Source organism: Hyperolius riggenbachi, chromosome 11 (genome assembly GCF_040937935.1).
Source record: "Hyperolius riggenbachi isolate aHypRig1 chromosome 11, aHypRig1.pri, whole genome shotgun sequence".
Taxonomy (NCBI): Eukaryota; Metazoa; Chordata; class Amphibia; order Anura; family Hyperoliidae; genus Hyperolius; species Hyperolius riggenbachi.
In genome coordinates this window covers 33,351,302-33,371,392 of record NC_090656.1, presented here as the reverse complement: position 1 = coordinate 33,371,392, position 20,091 = coordinate 33,351,302, and the positions used below count along the sequence as shown (strand labels likewise).

The window sequence follows — 20,091 nt, the reverse complement described above, 5'->3', positions numbered from 1 at the left end:
AGAAGAGTGACTTGGCCACATGAAAACTAGCCAATACAGTGTTTACCCAACTCTACACAGCCTTGGTGCAGCACAGCACTGTTCTACCAGAATTCTTGGTCCATTCTCTGTTTTAAAAAAAAAGGCTAAACAAGACAGAAGGAACCTGTATCCCTGGTTACCAGCTGCTGATCATCATCATCATCATCATCATCAATCCACCCTGCTGCTTATAGCTTCTTAACTAAACCGGAGGAGACTCTGGCAGGAATGGGTGTCACCTGTGGTAGATAGTCAGGAGATGTATCCCGGAGTCTGTTACACAAGCATGGTGATAAAAAGGATATGAGATGACCTCTGCTGGGTATCGGATAACGGCATTCACCACAAACGGATCTGACGGACCTCTTCCAACCAGCCATACGGGACTGGGACTGTTCAGCACCGTGGTCACTGTAATGACACAGAATACAACACACATGACAATCACTCCGTTATACAAAACTTCAGGCAAATGAAACACTGAAGGGCCAGTATGTCCGGACCTTTGTATTCAATTTTGTTGGTGTATTTTCAGTTTGTGTCCAAGCTGTAAGGATGTACTGGAAAACTATCATGAGCTGAAGACCAAGGCCTGACAATAAAGGATACCCGAGGTGACATGTGACATGATGAGATAGACATGTGTATGTACAGTGCCAAGCACACAAATAACTATGCTGTGTTCCTTTTTTTCCTTTCTCTGCCTGAAAGAGTTAAACATCAGGTATGTAAGTGGCAGTTCCTGTCTGAGTCAGGACTGGGTCAGACTACAGCGTGACCCTCACTGATAGTGATAAGTAATTCTAACTATAAAAAAAAAAACTTTCCTAGCAGAAAATGGCTTCTGAGAGTAGGAAAGAGATAAAAGGGTCAATAGTTCATAGCTTTTAGCTCTGGCATACTTGATAGATAGATACATACATACTGATAGATACAATTGTTTATTTCATTACTTTATTTTCACCTCGGGTCTCCTTTAACCATTTCAGCCGCCCAGACATGAAGCTCATGTCCGGGCGGCTGCGCTGATGCGCTCCCGCACTTCGGCGCGATCACGGGTGCGCACCCGTGTCCCCGCGGTGTCCACCGGTAGCCCTGGGATCAGTGAAAGGGAACATGGGTCCCGATCACCGATCCCTGTTCCCCGCAGGAAGACCGAAGCGCTCACCCGTGAGGCTTCAGTTCTTCTGCCCAGAAGAATTTCCGTATCCCCCTTGTACTTCCACTTAGCGATAAGTACAAGGAGGGAAAACAAAAATGAAGGTGGCCATCTTCTGGCCAAATAGTAAAACTACATCTACACTTTTTTTTACATTACAATTTACATATATAGCAACATTAAACATTGACTGTTTATGTCCCACACCAAAATATTCCCCAAATAAAATTTTTAATGGAAAAAAAAAAAAAAAAAATACAAATAGCTGCCTAAGGGTCTGAACTTTTTAAATATGCATTTGAAGGGGGTATACTACAAACATTTTTTTAAATTATAAGCTTGTAAATAGTGATGGGCGCAAAACGGAATCAATGCACCTTTATTTCCAAATAAAATATGGCGCCATACATTGAGATAGGGACAAAATTTAAATGGTATAATAACCGAGACATACGGGCAAATAAAATACATAGGTTTTAATTATGGTAGCATGGATTATTTTAAAGCTATAATAGACGAAAACTGAGAAATAATGAATTTTTTCAATTTTTTTCTTATTGATCCTGTAAAAACGCATTTACAGTAAAGTGGCTCTTAGCAAAATGTACCACCCACAGAAAGCCTAATTAGTGGCGGAAAAAACAAGATATAGATCAATAAATTGTGATAAGTAGTGATAACGTTATTAGCGAATGAATGGGAGGTGAAAATTGCTTCGATGCATCAGGTGAAAAATCCCCGCGGGCTGAAATGGTTAAACTGCAAACACATGCCAAACTAATGTCAAAAAGAACACAGAGGACAGTTTATGATAGGCCTAAGGGCTAGTGTATAGGGATGATCACAGATATGCAAACTGTCCCGAGTTGATGCAAATGTATGCAGTTTGAAAATGGACCAGTCAATTTAAACCCAGGTTTAAATTAATTGAACCTTTTTCAAGCTGCATATATTTCCATAAAAATGTACATAATTTTGGAAGTATTTGCATCTCATTGATCATCCCTACTAGTGTACACAAACATTAGGTTGACTGTAAATCGCACCTGGAATTCAAGCTGCTCTCAGGATGGCTCCAACTTGCCATTCACTACTATAGAAGAACATGAAGAGACGTCAAACTGTACGTAAACTTAAAGTGAACCTCCGGACTAAAAATCTACTCAGCAGAAAAACAGTTTCACAGCATCAGAACTTTGTTTTTCTTGCCAAAGCATCATTTTCAGCTGAATCTTTATCTAAGCTCCACCCATCAAAAAAAAAGCCTGGGCTTTTTTTCCCTGATGCTGTGCAGAGCATGATGGGATTGCCTATGTTATTCACGTTGCCTAGCAACTGGGAGAGGTGCTCAGGACGCAGGACAGTTGGAATGGTGTCTCATGCTCCCTGTCACCTCCTTTCAACCAAAAAGATGGCTGCCCTCATGAAATCAAACATTTGCCTGTTCTTTTAAAACAGTGTGGGTAAGAGATTATATTACCTATCTATTTTAATTAACATAACTAATGTAACTTAATGACAGTATGTTTGTTTAGGCTGGAGTTTCTCTTTAAGTAAAAGCTTCAAGTACATTAGTGTAAAAGTCACTTGGAATGCTACATGTTATACATAACATCTCCTCACCCCAAACAAACATGTGATGGTGTGGTCACATAACAGTGGCTGGACTCCAGGATCTTCAGGATTGGTACACCGACTGAGTTTCCTTCTGGGAGATGACATGGACCCGATTACCACTGAACTGCCCTCCTCCTGTTCTCAGAAGAGGAGGGGCTTAACACAGGCTGTCACTCCCCCTCCCACCCCAAAGGATTCCATGAGGAGTGAACAGGCTGTCAACCCCCCTCTCTCCACTATAGGCCTACAGAGGGTGTGTGGCCTCAGAAAGTGGGCAGTGTCTGGGCAGCCAGGTTCCCAGACACAGTGTGGATATGGGATGGTCCAGATTTTAGGCCATTTTATATGCATCTTCCTAATGTGCTCTGTAATATATCTATTGTACAAAGGACATGGGATGTGTTTTGTAGATCACTCTTTGCAGAAATCTATATAACGTATATACTCGAATACAAGCCGACCTCATGTACAAGTCGACTCCAATATTCAACCCTCTTAAAGAGACACTGAAGCGAAAAAAAAATGAGGATATTGTGATTTGTATTTGTAGCACAGCTAAAGCAGCCCATACACTCAGCCGATTTTCTGGCCGACCGATCGATCCCGATCGATCGATCGATTGCAAATCGTTTGGCCAATCGACCGATCGACGGCCGATTTCGATGGATTTCCATCGAACTTGCAGGGTGGAAAATTTAGGTCGATCTGATGAGATTGCTTATCAGTTTGCATTGGCCTTAATGGAAATCTGATGGCAAAAAAATGCCATCAGATCGAATTTCAATAGATTTCAAACTGAAATCTATTGGAATTCTATCCTGGTAAAAAATGTTCTAAAAACGCATCAGATAGATCATCAGATGCATTTCTTATCTATCTGCTGCCAATCTGACGAGTGTATGGGCACCTTTAGAAATAAAACATTAAGATCAGATACATCAGTGTAATTGTTTCCAGTACAGGAAGGGTTGAGAAACTCCAGTTGTTATCTCTATGCAAACAAGCCATTAAGCTCTCCGACTAAGTTAGTCGTGGAGAGGGCTGTTATCTGACTTTTATTATCTCAACTGTTCCTGGACTATTTACTTTTCCTCTGCTAGAGGAGAGGTCATTACTTCACAGACTGCTCTGAAAGACTCATTTTGAATGCTGAGTGTTGTGTAATCTGCACATATTATAGAATGATGCAATGTTAGAAAAAACACTATATACCTGAAAATAAAAGTATGAGAATATTTTCTTTGCTGCTAATCTTCTAGTAATTATTCATAGTACACAACCAATTCACTATATCATATTTTTTTTTTCGCTTCAGTGTCTCTTTAAGTTGGAATTTTTGACTCAAGTATAAGTCTACCCAGCAAAGTTAATGACTGCTCAGGAGGGGTTAATGACTGCACTGTATACAGTATTGCAGCGAGTTATGTGACCAGATGGTGGTGTTTGGTCATGTGGCTCAGCAGATGAATATTCAGGCACATTGGCCACTCTGGCCAAGTTCTGCATCATTGATGAAAAGGTCATCTGGATTTAACAGATCTATAAAGAAGAGAAGCTTCCGTTCTGACTTCTCTATCTGCTGATATTCATCGGTTATGCCAAAACCTCCCTCCATGGATCATTCTATCAGAGCAGCGGCACTTTCACATCACACACCAAAAACATCAGCGATGAGTCTTACTTACCGTTCCTATCCTGATACGCTGATATGATGTTTGTGAAGTCATATGAACTGGCGAAGGGACTGGACCCATTAATAACAGAAACCTGTGAAGAGAGAGACGTGTAACCAGTACTGAAAATTACAAGGGTAACACACAAAACAGCCATCTCTGTCTTCATAAACATACATCCAAGTGTGGTCACTGATCTACAGGGCACAAAGTTCATCCCAGGAGTGCAAATCCCGAGTATGTAACTGTGGGAGCCGCCTTGCCTGTAAAGAGGAGAGCCTGTAAAGGCCGGTTCACACTTGAACGGATGCAGAACGGAAACGGTTAGCGCATCCGCAAGGTGGTACCATCCATTCTGCATCTGAATGCAACAAATGCACCCGACCGTTCCGCGTCTTCACCCCGCCCGGCCCGCGTTTACCCATCCGCCCGTCCATTCCTGTGTTGATCACGTCTACATCGTTGCTCACCTGTCCTGCTGCCGCCGCCCCTTCAACGGCCCGGAGGCCAGCAGAAGCATGGAGCTCTAACATGAACCAATGAGAATTCTCCCTGTTGCTGAGGATTCTTATTGGTATTTTGCATCCCAATGTAGATCTAAAGGCTAATACTGACCACCGGGCTGTTTAGAAGGGACCAAGCGGTGGCGATGGGTGGCGTGACACGCGAGTATGACATCAGGGTGGCGACACAAATGCGGGTGAAACAGGCGACGCGGATGTGGCGACTAGCCTAGTGAGAAGGGACAGTGTACGTTCTCATAGGTTTTCAATGGACACATTTTCCCACCCGATCTGTAAATATGCCAAGTTTGGACTCTGCTTTCCGCCTCGCGTTCCATGGCACACAGATGCATGTTTTGTAAGTGGAAGTGGATCCTATTTTTAATCACAGGATCCGCTTCCTGCGTTTAAGCGGAGCTTAAAAAAAGTCCCGAACGGGTATGTTTTTTAAGCAAGTGTAAACCGCCCCTAATACCTTAATTATAATATTGCAGGTTAGCCGTCTCCTCTACTCAAAACGGACATTCAACCTTCAGAGGGCAAACGTGAAGTGTATTTCTCTTACACCATTTACCCTGCAATAGTTTGTGTCTCCTCCCTTCCACAATAGTGGTGCAGTAGTTTGTGTCTCCTCCCCTCCAATAATGCTAATATTTCCCTGCAGTAGTTTGCGTCTCCTCTCCTTCCACATTGGTGAGATCTCCCTGCAGTGGTTTGTGTCTCCTCCCTCCAATAATGGTGAGATCTCCCTGAAGTGGTTTGTGTCTCCTCCCCTCCAATAATGGTGAGATCTCCCTGCAGTGGTTTGTGTCTCCTCCCATCCAATAATGGTGGGATCTCCCTGCAGTGGTTTATCTCCTCCCCTCCAATAATGGTGAGATCTCCCTGCAGTGGTTTGTGTCTCCTCCCCTCCAATAATGGTGAGATCTCCCTGCAGTGGTTTGTGTCTCCTCCCCTCCAATAATGGTGAGATCTCCCTGCAGTGGTTTGTGTCTCCTCCCCTCCAATAATGGTGAGATCTCCCTGCAGTGGTTTGTGTCTCCTCTCCTCCAATAATGGTGGGATCTCCCTGCAGTGGTTTGTGTCTCCTCCCCTCCAATAATGGTGAGATCTCCCTGCAGTAGTTTGTGCCTCATCCCTCCCACAAGTGTGAGATTTCCCTACAGTAGTGTGTGTCTCCTCCCCTCCCACAAGTGTGAGATTCCCCTACAGTAGTTTGTGTCTCCTCCCCCTCCCATGATGGTGAGATTTCCCTGCAGTAGTTGGTCACAAGGTATAGGCACCAGGAGACGACAAAAGCAGAGAGGAGGAAGACCGCTGGCTGTAGAGGCGAGTGTTAAGGTGCCCATACACGGTACAACCAAATAGTTCAATTTTCCTATTTATTCAACCAGAACAATCAAATAGAGTATTGATAGAATACTTGTTTTTCGATTGATAAACGATTGATTATTACATTTTTATTTTTTTTTATCGTATGTGTTTGAAATATTAGATTGATTGTTTTTAAAACTGAATGGTGTATGGTAGGTTTGATAAATAATCTAAACAAAACCTTATACATTTTTTTATTTACAAAATTGAATCGTGTATGAGTTTGATGCGCTGTGTATACTCTGTGTGGGGGCCCAGGGAGCAGCAATGGCAGGGGGAATACCTGGGGGCTGTCACAGTGGCCGTAGCTGTGGGTTTTATTAGATTTTAGGATGAAATCGATGGGCAGTGTGTGTCAATGATAGATTCCTCTCTGATCAGATGTCGATCAGAGAGGAATCGATCTTTTGGACATATCGGAAGAAAGTCTGCCAGTGTATGGATAGCTTTATATGTCACATGGTTGACCACCCGGGCCAGTAATGGTTTGCTAGTTAGGAGAATTTTCTGCTCAGCAAAACTTGTGGTGTGTTTCAACAAGTGGAACCCCAAGAGATAAGAGAAGAAGGAGTGCCAGCAGTGTGCCCGTTTTGTATCACATAGACGAGTTGAGCTTACGTTGTAGGTGGTGTCCAGTCCTTGGTGTCTCAGCAGCTGCCTCTGCTGCAGTCTGAGGTCTCCATTGACATAGAGCTGGGCTCCGGGGATGGGAGACGAGTGTTGGATGAACACCATGCTCTGCATTACAAATGTAGACATCCGCTGCAAGAAGCACAACAGACAACAGAAATTAGAGATAATGAGCCAATATTACCTTTGCCATCTGCACTTTTTACTGCAAGTATGCTAGTAGCTAAACCTGTGATACTCAACTAGCGCGACCATTGCTATGGTAACGCGCATTACCGCAAGGAGCGAACACTACTGTAGCAAGGGTCACGTTAATAGCGTAATTTGCGGTATACAGTGCGGAAAGAAAGGGTAATATTGCCATGTGCTGTGTGCACAGCTATATATTTCATTCAACAGGCCGCCCTATATGTGGGGAAGAGTCTCCAGCCAAAGCTCCGCAACTCCCTGCTCTGCTATCCAATTCTGCATCTGACAATACATAGCATGTAGAGACCCGCCCTGCTCTGCTACCCAACTCTGCATCTGACAATACATAGCATGTAGAGACCCGCCCTGCTCTGCTACCCAAATCTGCATCTGACAATACATAGCATGTAGAGACCCGCCCTGCTCTGCTACCCAAATCTGCATCTGACAATACATAGCATGTAGAGACCCGCCCTGGTCTGCTACCCAAATCTGCATCTGACAATACATAGCATGTAGAGACCTGCCCTGCTCTTCTACCCAACTCTGCATCTGACAATACATAGCATGTAGAGACCCGCCCTGCTCTGCTACCCAAATCTGCATCTGACAATACATAGCATGTAGAGACCCGCCCTGCTCTGCTATCAAACTCTGCATCTGACAATACATAGCAGATTCCCATTCCCTGCACTTCCTGTAGAGACCCGCCCTGCTCTGCTACCCAACTCTGCATCTGACAATACATAACATGTAGAGACCCGCCCTGCTCTGCTACCCAAAACTCTGCATCTGACAATACATAGCATGTAGAGACCCACCCTGCTCTGCTACCCAACTCTGCATCTGACAATACATAGCATGTAGAGACCCGCCCTGCTCTGCTACCCAAATGTGCATCTGACAATACATAGCATGTAGAGACCCACCCTGCTCTGCTACCCAAATCTGCATCTGACAATACATAGCATGTAGAGACCCGCCCTGCTCTGCTACCCAAATCTGCATCTGACAATACATCGCAGATTCCCATTCCCTGCACTTCCTGTAGAGACCCGCCCTGCTCTGCTACCCAACTCTGCATCTGACAATACATAGCATGTAGAGACCCACCCTGCTCTGCTACCCAACTCTGCATCTGACAGTACATAGCATGTAGAGACCCACCCTGCTCTGCTACCCAACTCTGCATCTGACAATACATAGCATGTAGAGACCCGCCCTGCTCTGCTACCCAAATGTGCATCTGACAATACATAGCATGTAGAGACCCACCCTGCTCTGCTACCCAAATCTGCATCTGACAATACATAGCATGTAGAGACCCGCCCTGCTCTGCTACCCAAATCTGCATCTGACAATACATAGCATGTAGAGACCCGCCCTGCTCTGCTACCCAAATCTGCATCTGACAATACATAGCATGTAGAGACCCGCCCTGCTCTGCTACCCAAATCTGCATCTGACAATACATAGCATGTAGAGACCCGCCCTGCTCTGCTACCCAACTCTGCATCTGACAATACATAGATTCCCATTCCCTGCACTTCCTGTAGAGACCCACCCCGCTCTGCTACCCAACTCTGCATCTGACATTACATAACATGTAGAGACCCGCCGTGCTTTGCTACCCAACTCTATATCTGACAATACATGGCAGATCCCCTGCACTTCTTGTAGAGGCCCGCCTTGCTCTGCTACCCAACTCTGCATCTAAAGGGGGTGGGATAAGTACCGCTGGTAGGAGAAGGAGGTGGGTTGGAGATACGTACATATATTTGGTAGAAGGGGTTGGGTATGTACATACTACTGGTAGAAGGGGGTGGGGTACATACATTCAACTGGTAGAAGGGGGTGGCATATGGGAATAAGTACGTACAACTGGTAGAAGGGGGGGGGTACATACATACAGCTGGTAGGAGAAGGAAGTGGGTTGAGGATAGTTATATATATTTGGTAGAAGGGGGCGGGTACGCACTTACAACTGGTTGAAGGGGGTGGGGGTATGTAAGTACAACTGGTAGAAGGGGGTGGGGTACGTACAACTGGTAGAAGGGGGTGGGGTATGTACATACAACTAATAGAAGGGGGTGAGGTATGTACATACAGCTGGTAGAAGGGGGTGGGGTATGTACATACAGCTGGTAGAAGGGGGTGGGGTATGTACATAAAACTGGTAAAAGGGGTGGGGTATGTACATACAACTGGTAAAAGGGGTGGGGTACGTATGTACAACTGGTAGAAGGGGGTGGGGTACGTAAATACAGCTGGTAGAAGGGGTGGAGTATGTATGTACAACTGGTAGTAGGGGTTGGGGTACGTACATACAGCTGGTAAAAGGGGGTGGGGAACGTACGTACAACTGGTAGAAGGGGGTGGGGTATGTACATACAACTGGTAGAAGGGGGAGGGTACGTACATACAGCTGGTAGGAGAAGGTCAGGATAAGTTGCACTCCGTACACCTCTTCTGTAGACAGCAGGGGAAGCTCCAGCCTAAAATACAGCTGGTCCATTTTCCCATCCTGGTTTTTATCTTCTTCACGAGCCTGGAACACAGGAGCTACGTGTCAGCAGCATACTGCATGGAACATGCTGGTTAGTACTCCACAGTTACTGATTATATGTTATGCATAAGGCAGTAAATAACTGGCGCTGCCATTAGCGCGTGTAGCATGCATGGAGATGTCAGGAAGTTGCGCTGCTTTATTAGCGCAAGTAACAACAGTTTGCTTGCACAGTTTGTCTGCATTAAAGGTAATGAAACAACCCCATTATCAGTTATCATGTTATGAGTTCTGCAGGTGAAGAAGCAACACATATGATGCATCATTTCAGGGCAGTCAGCAAAGCCATACAAACCACTCCCTTCTAGCCCCCATCCAGAGCTGCAGGTTTATCATGACCACAGCCTTAAAGTGTAACTGTCGGGCATAAAATCAAAAATCAATTCTTTATTTCTATCTGGTAAACAAGTAATAAGGATGCTAGCCAGGCAATCCAAAAGGTAAAATCACTATTACTTTTCTTGTTGATAAATTCCCCAGTTTACCTGACTCTTATTTGGTACACACAAAACTTGGTACACAAAAAGGAAGTTGCAGGGCATGCTGGGTTGTCCTTTTTTGGTTTTATACTTCCCCTCAGACTTAACTAATGCAGCCTGATTGTCCAAAGCCTTTTTCTCTCCTGTTTTCCCCTCCCACACCTCTGTTCCTCTCTGATTGGCCAATATTTCTCATGCTGATACAATGCACTTTCTATAGTGAAGGGCGGGCAAATCAGGCAGAGGAGAGTAAGGGAGGAAATTACATCAGGATTGGCTTCAAAATAGCCACAGTTAAAGAAGGAAATGTTAAGAAGGATTTTCTCTTTTTTTACTGTAGAAAAGTCACTAAAATCAAAATGTGGACAGTGCAATACATCTGTTATGTAAGTAGAGCAAGTATTTATCTACTTATATATGTTTGTTTTTTGTGAGATAGTATGGCTGACAGCTCCTCTTTAAAGGTAAGCCCGGCTCAAGGTACATACTTACCGTTTCTCTGCTTTGTCATCCAGGACCACCAGAACAGCTTGGAGGAGAGCGATCATCAATGTCAGTGGAGACACAGGGACAGGCAGAGCAGCTAGAGAGAATGTCAGCCAGCATTATCCCGGCGGACAGAGAGTGACACCAGAGCATCAGACATACCCTCCAGGAATCAGGAGTCGGCGGGGAGGCAGGACTAGCAGCAGCTGGAACAGCACAGGCATCCTTGAATCTGAGTGCACAGAGTGAGGCTCACTGACCACGCGTGCTGCTTTCCAGCTACTGCTGCAGTATACTGAGGTCATGTGAGATTGCTGGTGGTGGCAGTAAATTAATTTTCCATTTTGTGTTTTTTGGGAATTTAATTGGCGCTCCCCCCAACTCTCCTAGCACAGACCTGGGAAGGGGGGGGGGGGGGGGGGGGGGAAGAAAAGTTAAATATCTCAGTAGAAGGGAGGTACCTGGATTATTTAGGCTTCTACGATCCCCCTTCACAGTTGCTCACCGGAACCCTCCTCTTCACGCTCCTGTCTTTGTACTACTGTGCAGGTGCGAGCTGTACCAGTGCAGTAGCAAGAAGCCGCTTGTGCATGGCATTTTCCTCTGTGCACGAGCGCATCTGTACTACTGTGTGGGTCATACTTGAACCTGCGCAGTTGTACTTGTGTGCAGACAGAAGCTATGCCATAAGAACATATTCTGCAAGGCTTGTTGAATATGCCCAGAGAGTCCAAGCACTAGAATGGGAGGAGCTCCTTTTTTTGATCACATGCACATTCTAACCCCTTTTTTGCCATTGTGTATAATATGGGGTCCTGATGCTTACAGGTTCCCCTTTTTGGATGGGTTCCCTTCTGCTGCTGTGGTCCGAGTTTGTGGCTTCCGCTGGAGGCAGCTGAGAGAGCATGGTATTCTCTGTCCACTCCACACTTCCTGTACGTCAGCGCTCACGCCCAGCTGTGTACAGCAGCCACAGCTGGGAGAGTTCTGACCATGCATACTTCAGAAGCGGCACAGAACACTCCCGTAAGTCCCTATCCTGCACAGCCAGGTGCCTGCATGCTCTCCTTGCCTCCACTCAGATACTAAGTCAAGTAAGGAACTGCTGCGTATCAGTACAATGGATCATTTTGTGGCAGATGATCCTCAGTCACTCATATACACTCTGTGTGTGTGGGGCGATCTATAATAAAAGAGGCCTGGTTCACACTCGAATCGCAAATGTTCAGCATTTTCGCTTTACTATTCTCATTCAAGAGAATAAAAAAAAAAAATCGCAATTGCGGCCAAAATGCTGCATGCAAATCGCAAAAAGCTATTCGCTCCAGGCTGTGAATTCCACCGCCTGTTGCGCAATGCAGATCAGCTGAGTAAACCTGGAAACTCCAGTGTAGGTTATCAAATACGGTTCAGTGAGGATGGGATTTCCCCGCTCAGCCTGTAGCAAATAGCTTCAGATAAGGCCTTGACTTCTGACTATTCAGCTGGGAGGTGAGGAGAGGCACCTGAGGAAGCACTGACGTTTTCAACAGGTAGTGTGCAGTCAAACTCTGATAGAATTTGAAATAAAAGTTTCTGCCTCTTTCTTTTAGAGACATATTTCACAGGAGTGGTGAACCGGGGTGAAGGAAAGCAACAGCTTTTAGCTCTTTGCAAGGAGCTACATGAGGGGAACTGTGTTATATTTTGCTTTAGAGAAGATATTTGAAGAGAGGGGCAGCAGAGGGGCCATTGTAGAGATTAGTAGATGGGGTGGTGGGAGGAGCCAGTGTACAGATTTGCAGAAAGGAGCAGCAGATGAGAAGTGGTGGGAGGAGCCAGGGAAGGGATTTGCAGAGAGGAGCAGCAGATGAGAAGAGGTAAGAGGAGGAGCCAGTGTGGAGATTTGCAGAGAGAAGCTGCAGTTCAAGAGTGGTGGGAGGAGCCATTGTAGAGATTAGTAGATGGAGTGGTGGGAGGAGCCAGTGTACAGATTTGCAGAAAGGAGCAGCAGATGAGAAGTGGTGGGAGGAGCCAGGGAAGAGATTTGAAGTGAGGAGCAGCAGATGAGAAGTGATGGGAGGAGCCAGTGTAGTTTTGCAGAGAGGAGCAGCAGATGAGGAGTGGTGGGAGGAGCCAGTGTAGATGTTTGCAGAGAGTAGCTCAAGGGTTAAAAAGTAGTCTTATACGCAGGAATATACAGTACTAAAATCTCCACTTTGATTAGGAAACCCCAATTAAAAAGTCTTGCAGCGATGTCCTGCAGTGTCCTCTGGCCAGGGCATCATGTTTGTTGGATGTGGGGTGCTCCATCATCACAGCCGTCTGCTGCTGCTCACCCCCCCCCCCCTTTTACTCCATGGTATGGAGTATGGCTACCATTACATGTCACTATTCCTTTTACTGCTCCTCCATAACAGGAGGTGTGGCTATGCCTGACACTCCCTCACCCCTATTTTTGGAAATTGAAATGGGGATTGTGGGAGTGGGTGTGTCCCCCGTGCCCTTCATCTTCCTTCCAGTGCAAGTGTGTGAAGGAGGGACTTGACAGCCCGCCTCCTAAAGTAGGAAGCCAGGTACACTGCTAGATAGACGTACCGACACAGAGGGAATGCGCAGCCTGTCCCCCACCAGGTTATTGAAGTTCTGAAATGTGCTCCAGGCTATGTAACTCCCGCTGGTGCTGTTCACAGCCGTCAGCAGCACTTCATAGCGGAAACGCACACTGGGCTGCTCCTCATAGCTGCTCCTCTTCATCCAGAATCCTGCAACAGGTACAAGAGGATATACGGTCATTTCCTGATCACACATCAAGAGTTACAGCTGGAAAATTCTGCAACGCTCCAGTTATTTTGTGCTACTTTTAGAGAGGATGGGGTATGATTTCTGTCAGGTTGTTCCTGTTGTCGGTGTCCCCATTGGTCAGACTTTCTCTCACTTCCTGTCCCTGGTACTTCCATGATTCTGATGGGATATCTGGTAGTCACACAGACAGAATATGAGGGCACTCACCTGTCATCCTCTGCAGGCTAGTAACAGCCTTTCATATAATATTGAGAAAAAACTACTGGGGTGCTGCAACACTGGGGAAACGCAAAGTGGTGCACTCACAGATGGAGTTATTACAACACACTGGGAAGCTGGGACACACTATTGAGGACACAGTGAAGTCTGGGCTTCCCATGAGGGAAGACACTGGGAAGCTGGGACACGCTATGGGGATACTGGGAAGCTGGAATGCCCTATGGATGCACTGGGAAGCTAGGACACACTATGGAGGCACTGGGAAGCTGGGGCACACTATGGAGGCACTGGGGAGCTGGGACACCCTATGGATGCACTGGGAAGCTGGGGCACACTATGGATGCACTGGGAAGCTGGGACACCCTATGGATGCACTGGGAAGCTGGGACACACTATGGAGGCACTGGGAAGCTGGGACACCCTATGGAGGCACTGGGAAGCTGGGACACCCTATGGAGGCACTGGGAAGCTGGGACACCCTATGGAGGCACTGGGAAGCTGGGACACCCTATGGAGGCACTGGGAAGCTGGGGCACACTATGGAGGCACTGGGAAGCTGGGACACCCTATGGATGCACTGGGAAGCTGGGACACCCTATGGATGCACTGGGAAGCTGGGACACCCTATGGAGGCACTGGGAAGCTGGGGCACACTATGGAGGCACTGGGAAGCTGGGACACCCTATGGATGCACTGGGAAGCTGGGACACCCTATGGAGGCACTGGGAAGCTGGGGCACACTATGGAGGCACTGGGAAGCTGGGACACACTATGGAGGCACTGGGAAGCTGGGACACCCTATGGATGCACTGGGAAGCTGGGACACCCTATGGATGCACTGGGAAGCTGGGACACCCTATGGATGCACTGGGAAGCTGGGACACCCTATGGATGCACTGGGAAGCTGGGACACCCTATGGATGCACTGGGAAGCTGGGACACCCTATGGATGCACTGGGAAGCTGGGACACCCTATGGATGCACTGGGAAGCTGGGGCACACTATGGATGCACTGGGAAGCTGGGACACCCTATGGATGCAATACTAATCAAACTTGGCAGTGATGATCTCTAAGAGGTAGGACATACACTCCCAGTGAGCCAACACAAATGAAAATTCAATGAAGGTATCAAATATATTTATTAAATCCGCAATTCAAGTTAAAAATATAGTAAAAAACACATGGGATGGCCACCCCGTCACGACTCATCCACTCAAACCACAAACATCACACCAGCAGACACACGCCGGCATCTAACGCTAATAGCAAATCTGCAAATGAATATCAAGCCTAGTGCTGTGTCCCAGGTATAAAATATCCCTATAAAAAGGAAAAACGAGGGTAAAAAATAGAGCAACAAAACAGCACGGCTGGGGTCAGACGCAGTCCAGCATCAGAAATGACAGGCCTTGGTGTTAGTATAGCACAGATACATGCAGTAAGCGGTTCATCCAGCAGCAGCAGCACAACAGGTAGCAATGGTGATAAGTCAGATTAGCCAGGTTAATTCGTCAGGCAGGCGTATCCATAGACATTGTAACAAGATTCCATAACATCAAGAAATCAATTATAGTGAATGGTCATCTCACCATGGATGCACTGGGCAGCTGGGACTCACTATGGGCTTGATTTACTAAGAGGTGCTAACCTACTTAGCACGTCTAAAGTCTTAAGGCGCGCTAACCAGGGTGCTAAGTAGGTTAGCACCAGTTTTCTCAATCAGATCGTGCGCAAAGTCCTATGCGCGTGCTAAGTACCATAGGCTTTAGTGGGCACTTCGCGCGGAGCGCCCTGCGCTCTGTGCAGTGCGCGCGTAAAACTTTGCGCGCGGTACTTTGCGCACGATCACTACTTCTCACATTTCAACTGAGTTTAGACGTGCTAAGGGCCAGTGCTAAAGTTAGCACCGTTTTGTAAATCAAGCCCTATGGAGGCAATGGGAAGCTGGGACACCCTATGGAGGCACTGGGAAGCTGGGACACCCTATGGAGGCACTGGGAAGCTGGGACACCCTATGGAGGCACTGGGAAGCTGGGACACCCTATGGAGGCACTGGGAAGCTGGGACACCCTATGGAGGCACTGGGAAGCTGGGATACCCTATGGAGGCACTGGGAAACTGGGGCACACTATGGAGGCACTGGGAAGCTGGGACACCCTATGGAGGCAATGGGAAGCTGGGACACCCTATGGAGGCAATGGGAAGCTGGGACACACTATGGAGGCACTGGGAAGCTGGGGCACACTATGGAGGCACTGGGAAGCTGGGGCACACTATGGATGCACTGGGAAGCTGGGGCACACTATGGATGCACTGGGAAGCTGGGGCACACTATGGATGCACTGGGAAGCTGGGGCACACTATGGATGCACTGGGAAGCTGGGGCACACTATGGATGCACTGGGAAGCTGGGGCACACTATGGATGCACTGGGAAGCTGGGGCACACTATGGATGCACTGGGAAGCTGGGGCACACTATGGATGCACTGGGAAGCTGGGGCACACTATGGATGCACTGGGAAGCTGGGGCACACTATGGATGCACTGGGAAGCTGGGGCACACTATGGATGCACTGGGAAGCTGGGACACACTATGGATGCACTGGGAAGCTGGGACACCCTATGGAGGCACTGGGAAGCTGGGACACCCTATGGAGGCACTGGGAAGCTGGGACACCCTATGGAGGCACTGGGAAGCTGGCACACCCTATGGAGGCACTGGGAAGCTGGCACACCCTATGGAGGCACTGGGAATCTGGGACACCCTATGGAGGCACTGCGAAGCTGGGACACCCTATGGAGGCACTGGGAAGCTGGGGCACACTATGGAGGCACTGGGAAGCTGGGACACACTATGGAGGCACTGGGAAGCTGGGACACCCTATGGATGCACTGGGAAGCTGGGACACCCTATGGATGCACTGGGAAGCTGGGACACCCTATGGATGCACTGGGAAGCTGGGACACCCTATGGATGCACTGGGAAGCTGGGACACCCTATGGATGCACTGGGAAGCTGGGACACCCTATGGATGCACTGGGAAGCTGGGACACCCTATGGATGCACTGGGAAGCTGGGGCACACTATGGATGCACTGGGAAGCTGGGACACCCTATGGATGCAATACTAATCAAACTTGGCAGTGATGATCTCTAAGAGGTAGGACATACACTCCCAGTGAGCCAACACAAATGAAAATTCAATGAAGGTATCAAATATATTTATTAAATCCGCAATTCAAGTTAAAAATATAGTAAAAAACACATGGGATGGCCACCCCGTCACGACTCATCCACTCAAACCACAAACATCACACCAGCAGACACACGCCGGCATCTAACGCTAATAGCAAATCTGCAAATGAATATCAAGCCTAGTGCTGTGTCCCAGGTATAAAATATCCCTATAAAAAGGAAAAACGAGGGTAAAAAATAGAGCAACAAAACAGCACGGCTGGGGTCAGACGCAGTCCAGCATCAGAAATGACAGGCCTTGGTGTTAGTATAGCACAGATACATGCAGTAAGCGGTTCATCCAGCAGCAGCAGCACAACAGGTAGCAATGGTGATAAGTCAGATTAGCCAGGTTAATTCGTCAGGCAGGCGTATCCATAGACATTGTAACAAGATTCCATAACATCAAGAAATCAATTATAGTGAATGGTCATCTCACCATGGATGCACTGGGCAGCTGGGACTCACTATGGGCTTGATTTACTAAGAGGTGCTAACCTACTTAGCACGTCTAAAGTCTTAAGGCGCGCTAACCAGGGTGCTAAGTAGGTTAGCACCAGTTTTCTCAATCAGATCGTGCGCAAAGTCCTATGCGCGTGCTAAGTACCATAGGCTTTAGTGGGCACTTCGCGCGGAGCGCCCTGCGCTCTGTGCAGTGCGCGCGTAAAACTTTGCGCGCGGTACTTTGCGCACGATCACTACTTCTCACATTTCAACTGAGTTTAGACGTGCTAAGGGCCAGTGCTAAAGTTAGCACCGTTTTGTAAATCAAGCCCTATGGAGGCAATGGGAAGCTGGGACACCCTATGGAGGCACTGGGAAGCTGGGACACCCTATGGAGGCACTGGGAAGCTGGGACACCCTATGGAGGCACTGGGAAGCTGGGACACCCTATGGAGGCACTGGGAAGCTGGGACACCCTATGGAGGCACTGGGAAGCTGGGATACCCTATGGAGGCACTGGGAAACTGGGGCACACTATGGAGGCACTGGGAAGCTGGGACACCCTATGGAGGCAATGGGAAGCTGGGACACACTATGGAGGCACTGGGAAGCTGGGGCACACTATGGAGGCACTGGGAAGCTGGGGCACACTATGGATGCACTGGGAAGCTGGGGCACACTATGGATGCACTGGGAAGCTGGGGCACACTATGGATGCACTGGGAAGCTGGGGCACACTATGGATGCACTGGGAAGCTGGGGCACACTATGGATGCACTGGGAAGCTGGGGCACACTATGGATGCACTGGGAAGCTGGGGCACACTATGGATGCACTGGGAAGCTGGGGCACACTATGGATGCACTGGGAAGCTGGGGCACACTATGGATGCACTGGGAAGCTGGGGCACACTATGGATGCACTGGGAAGCTGGGACACACTATGGATGCACTGGGAAGCTGGGACACCCTATGGAGGCACTGGGAAGCTGGGACACCCTATGGAGGCACTGGGAAGCTGGGACACCCTATGGAGGCACTGGGAAGCTGGCACACCCTATGGAGGCACTGGGAAGCTGGCACACCCTATGGAGGCACTGGGAATCTGGGACACCCTATGGAGGCACTGCGAAGCTGGGACACCCTATGGAGGCACTGGGAAGCTGGGGCACACTATGGATGCACTGGGGAGCTGGGACACACTATGGAGGCACTGGGGAGCTGGGACACACTATGGAGGCACTGGGAAGCTGGGACACACTATGGAGGCACTGGGAAGCTGGGACACCCTATGGAGGCACTGGGAAGCTGGGACACCCTATGGAGGCACTGGGAAGCTGGGATACCCTATGGAGGCACTGGGAAACTGGGGCACACTATGGAGGCACTGGGAAGCTGGGACACCCTATGGAGGCAATGGGAAGCTGGGACACCCTATGGAGGCAATGGGAAGCTGGGACACACTATGGAGGCACTGGGAAGCTGGGGCACACTATGGAGGCACTGGGAAGCTGGGGCACACTATGGATGCACTGGGAAGCTGGGGCACACTATGGATGCACTGGGAAGCTGGGGCACACTATGGATGCACTGGGAAGCTGGGGCACACTATGGATGCACTGGGAAGCTGGGGCACACTATGGATGCACTGGGAAGCTGGGGCACACTATGGATGCACTGGGAAGCTGGGGCACACTATGGATGCACTGGGAAGCTGGGGCACACTATGGATGCACTGGGAAGCTGGGGCACACTATGGATGCACTGGGAAGCTGGGACACACTATGGATGCACTGGGAAGCTGGGACACCCTATGGAGGCACTGGGAAGCTGGGACACCCTATGGAGGCACTGGGAAGCTGGGACACCCTATGGAGGCACTGGGAAGCTGGCACACCCTATGGAGGCACTGGGAAGCTGGCACACCCTATGGAGGCACTGGGAATCTGGGACACCCTATGGAGGCACTGCGAAGCTGGGACACCCTATGGAGGCACTGGGAAGCTGGGGCACACTATGGATGCACTGGGGAGCTGGGACACACTATGGAGGCACTGGGGAGCTGGGACACACTATGGAGGCACTGGGAAGCTGGGACACACTATGGAGGCACTGGGAAGCTGGGACACACTATGGAGGCACTGGGAAGCTGGGACACACTATGGAGGCACTGGGAAGCTGGGACACACTATGGAGGCACTGGGAAGCTGGGACACACTATGGAGGCACTGGGAAGCTGGGACACACTATGGAGGCACTGGGAAGCTGGGACACACTATGCATGCACTGGGAAGCTGGGACACACTATGCATGCACTGGGAAGCTGGGACACACTATGGAGGCACTGGGAAGCTGGGACTTTCTATTAGGACACTGTGAAGCTCTGGTTCCCTATGAGGACACAGGGGAGCTCTATGGTGGAGCCCTATAGAGCTTGTAACCTGGAACACAGTATAGAGATGGGCCACTGCAAGGCTAGAACACACGGTGTTCAATGGTTGGGAAACATTGTAGGGAGCTCTAGAAGGCTTGAACACAGTGTGGGAATGGCGCACAAGAAGCCTAGAACTAAACTAATTAAAGCAGGAGAAGAACACTATGCAAAACAGCAGTTTTTAAAATCATTGTTCAAATACAACTGCCACCATGTATATCAATAATTACAAGTTACACATAGGCACAATATAAACAATGACACGTGCAGTTCTGTAT

General features: G+C 48.4%; 1 protein-coding gene across 9 annotated transcripts in view; it reads right to left on the bottom strand.

Moving 5' to 3' along the window:
* The window catches only part of TMEM231 (transmembrane protein 231), a 39,884-nt gene that overhangs the window by 11,321 nt on the left and 8,472 nt on the right, over positions 1-20,091 (bottom strand). For all 9 annotated transcript variants that reach the window (XM_068260795.1, XM_068260793.1, XM_068260792.1 and 6 more), the window contains exons 3-7: positions 13,275-13,441; positions 9,586-9,714; positions 6,966-7,109; positions 4,483-4,564; positions 328-432 (exon numbers count right to left, since the gene is read on the bottom strand). In XM_068260795.1, the coding sequence (XP_068116896.1) occupies positions 328-432; positions 4,483-4,564; positions 6,966-7,109; positions 9,586-9,714; positions 13,275-13,441 (627 nt within the window). The remainder of the gene's footprint in view (positions 1-327; positions 433-4,482; positions 4,565-6,965; positions 7,110-9,585; positions 9,715-13,274; positions 13,442-20,091) is intronic.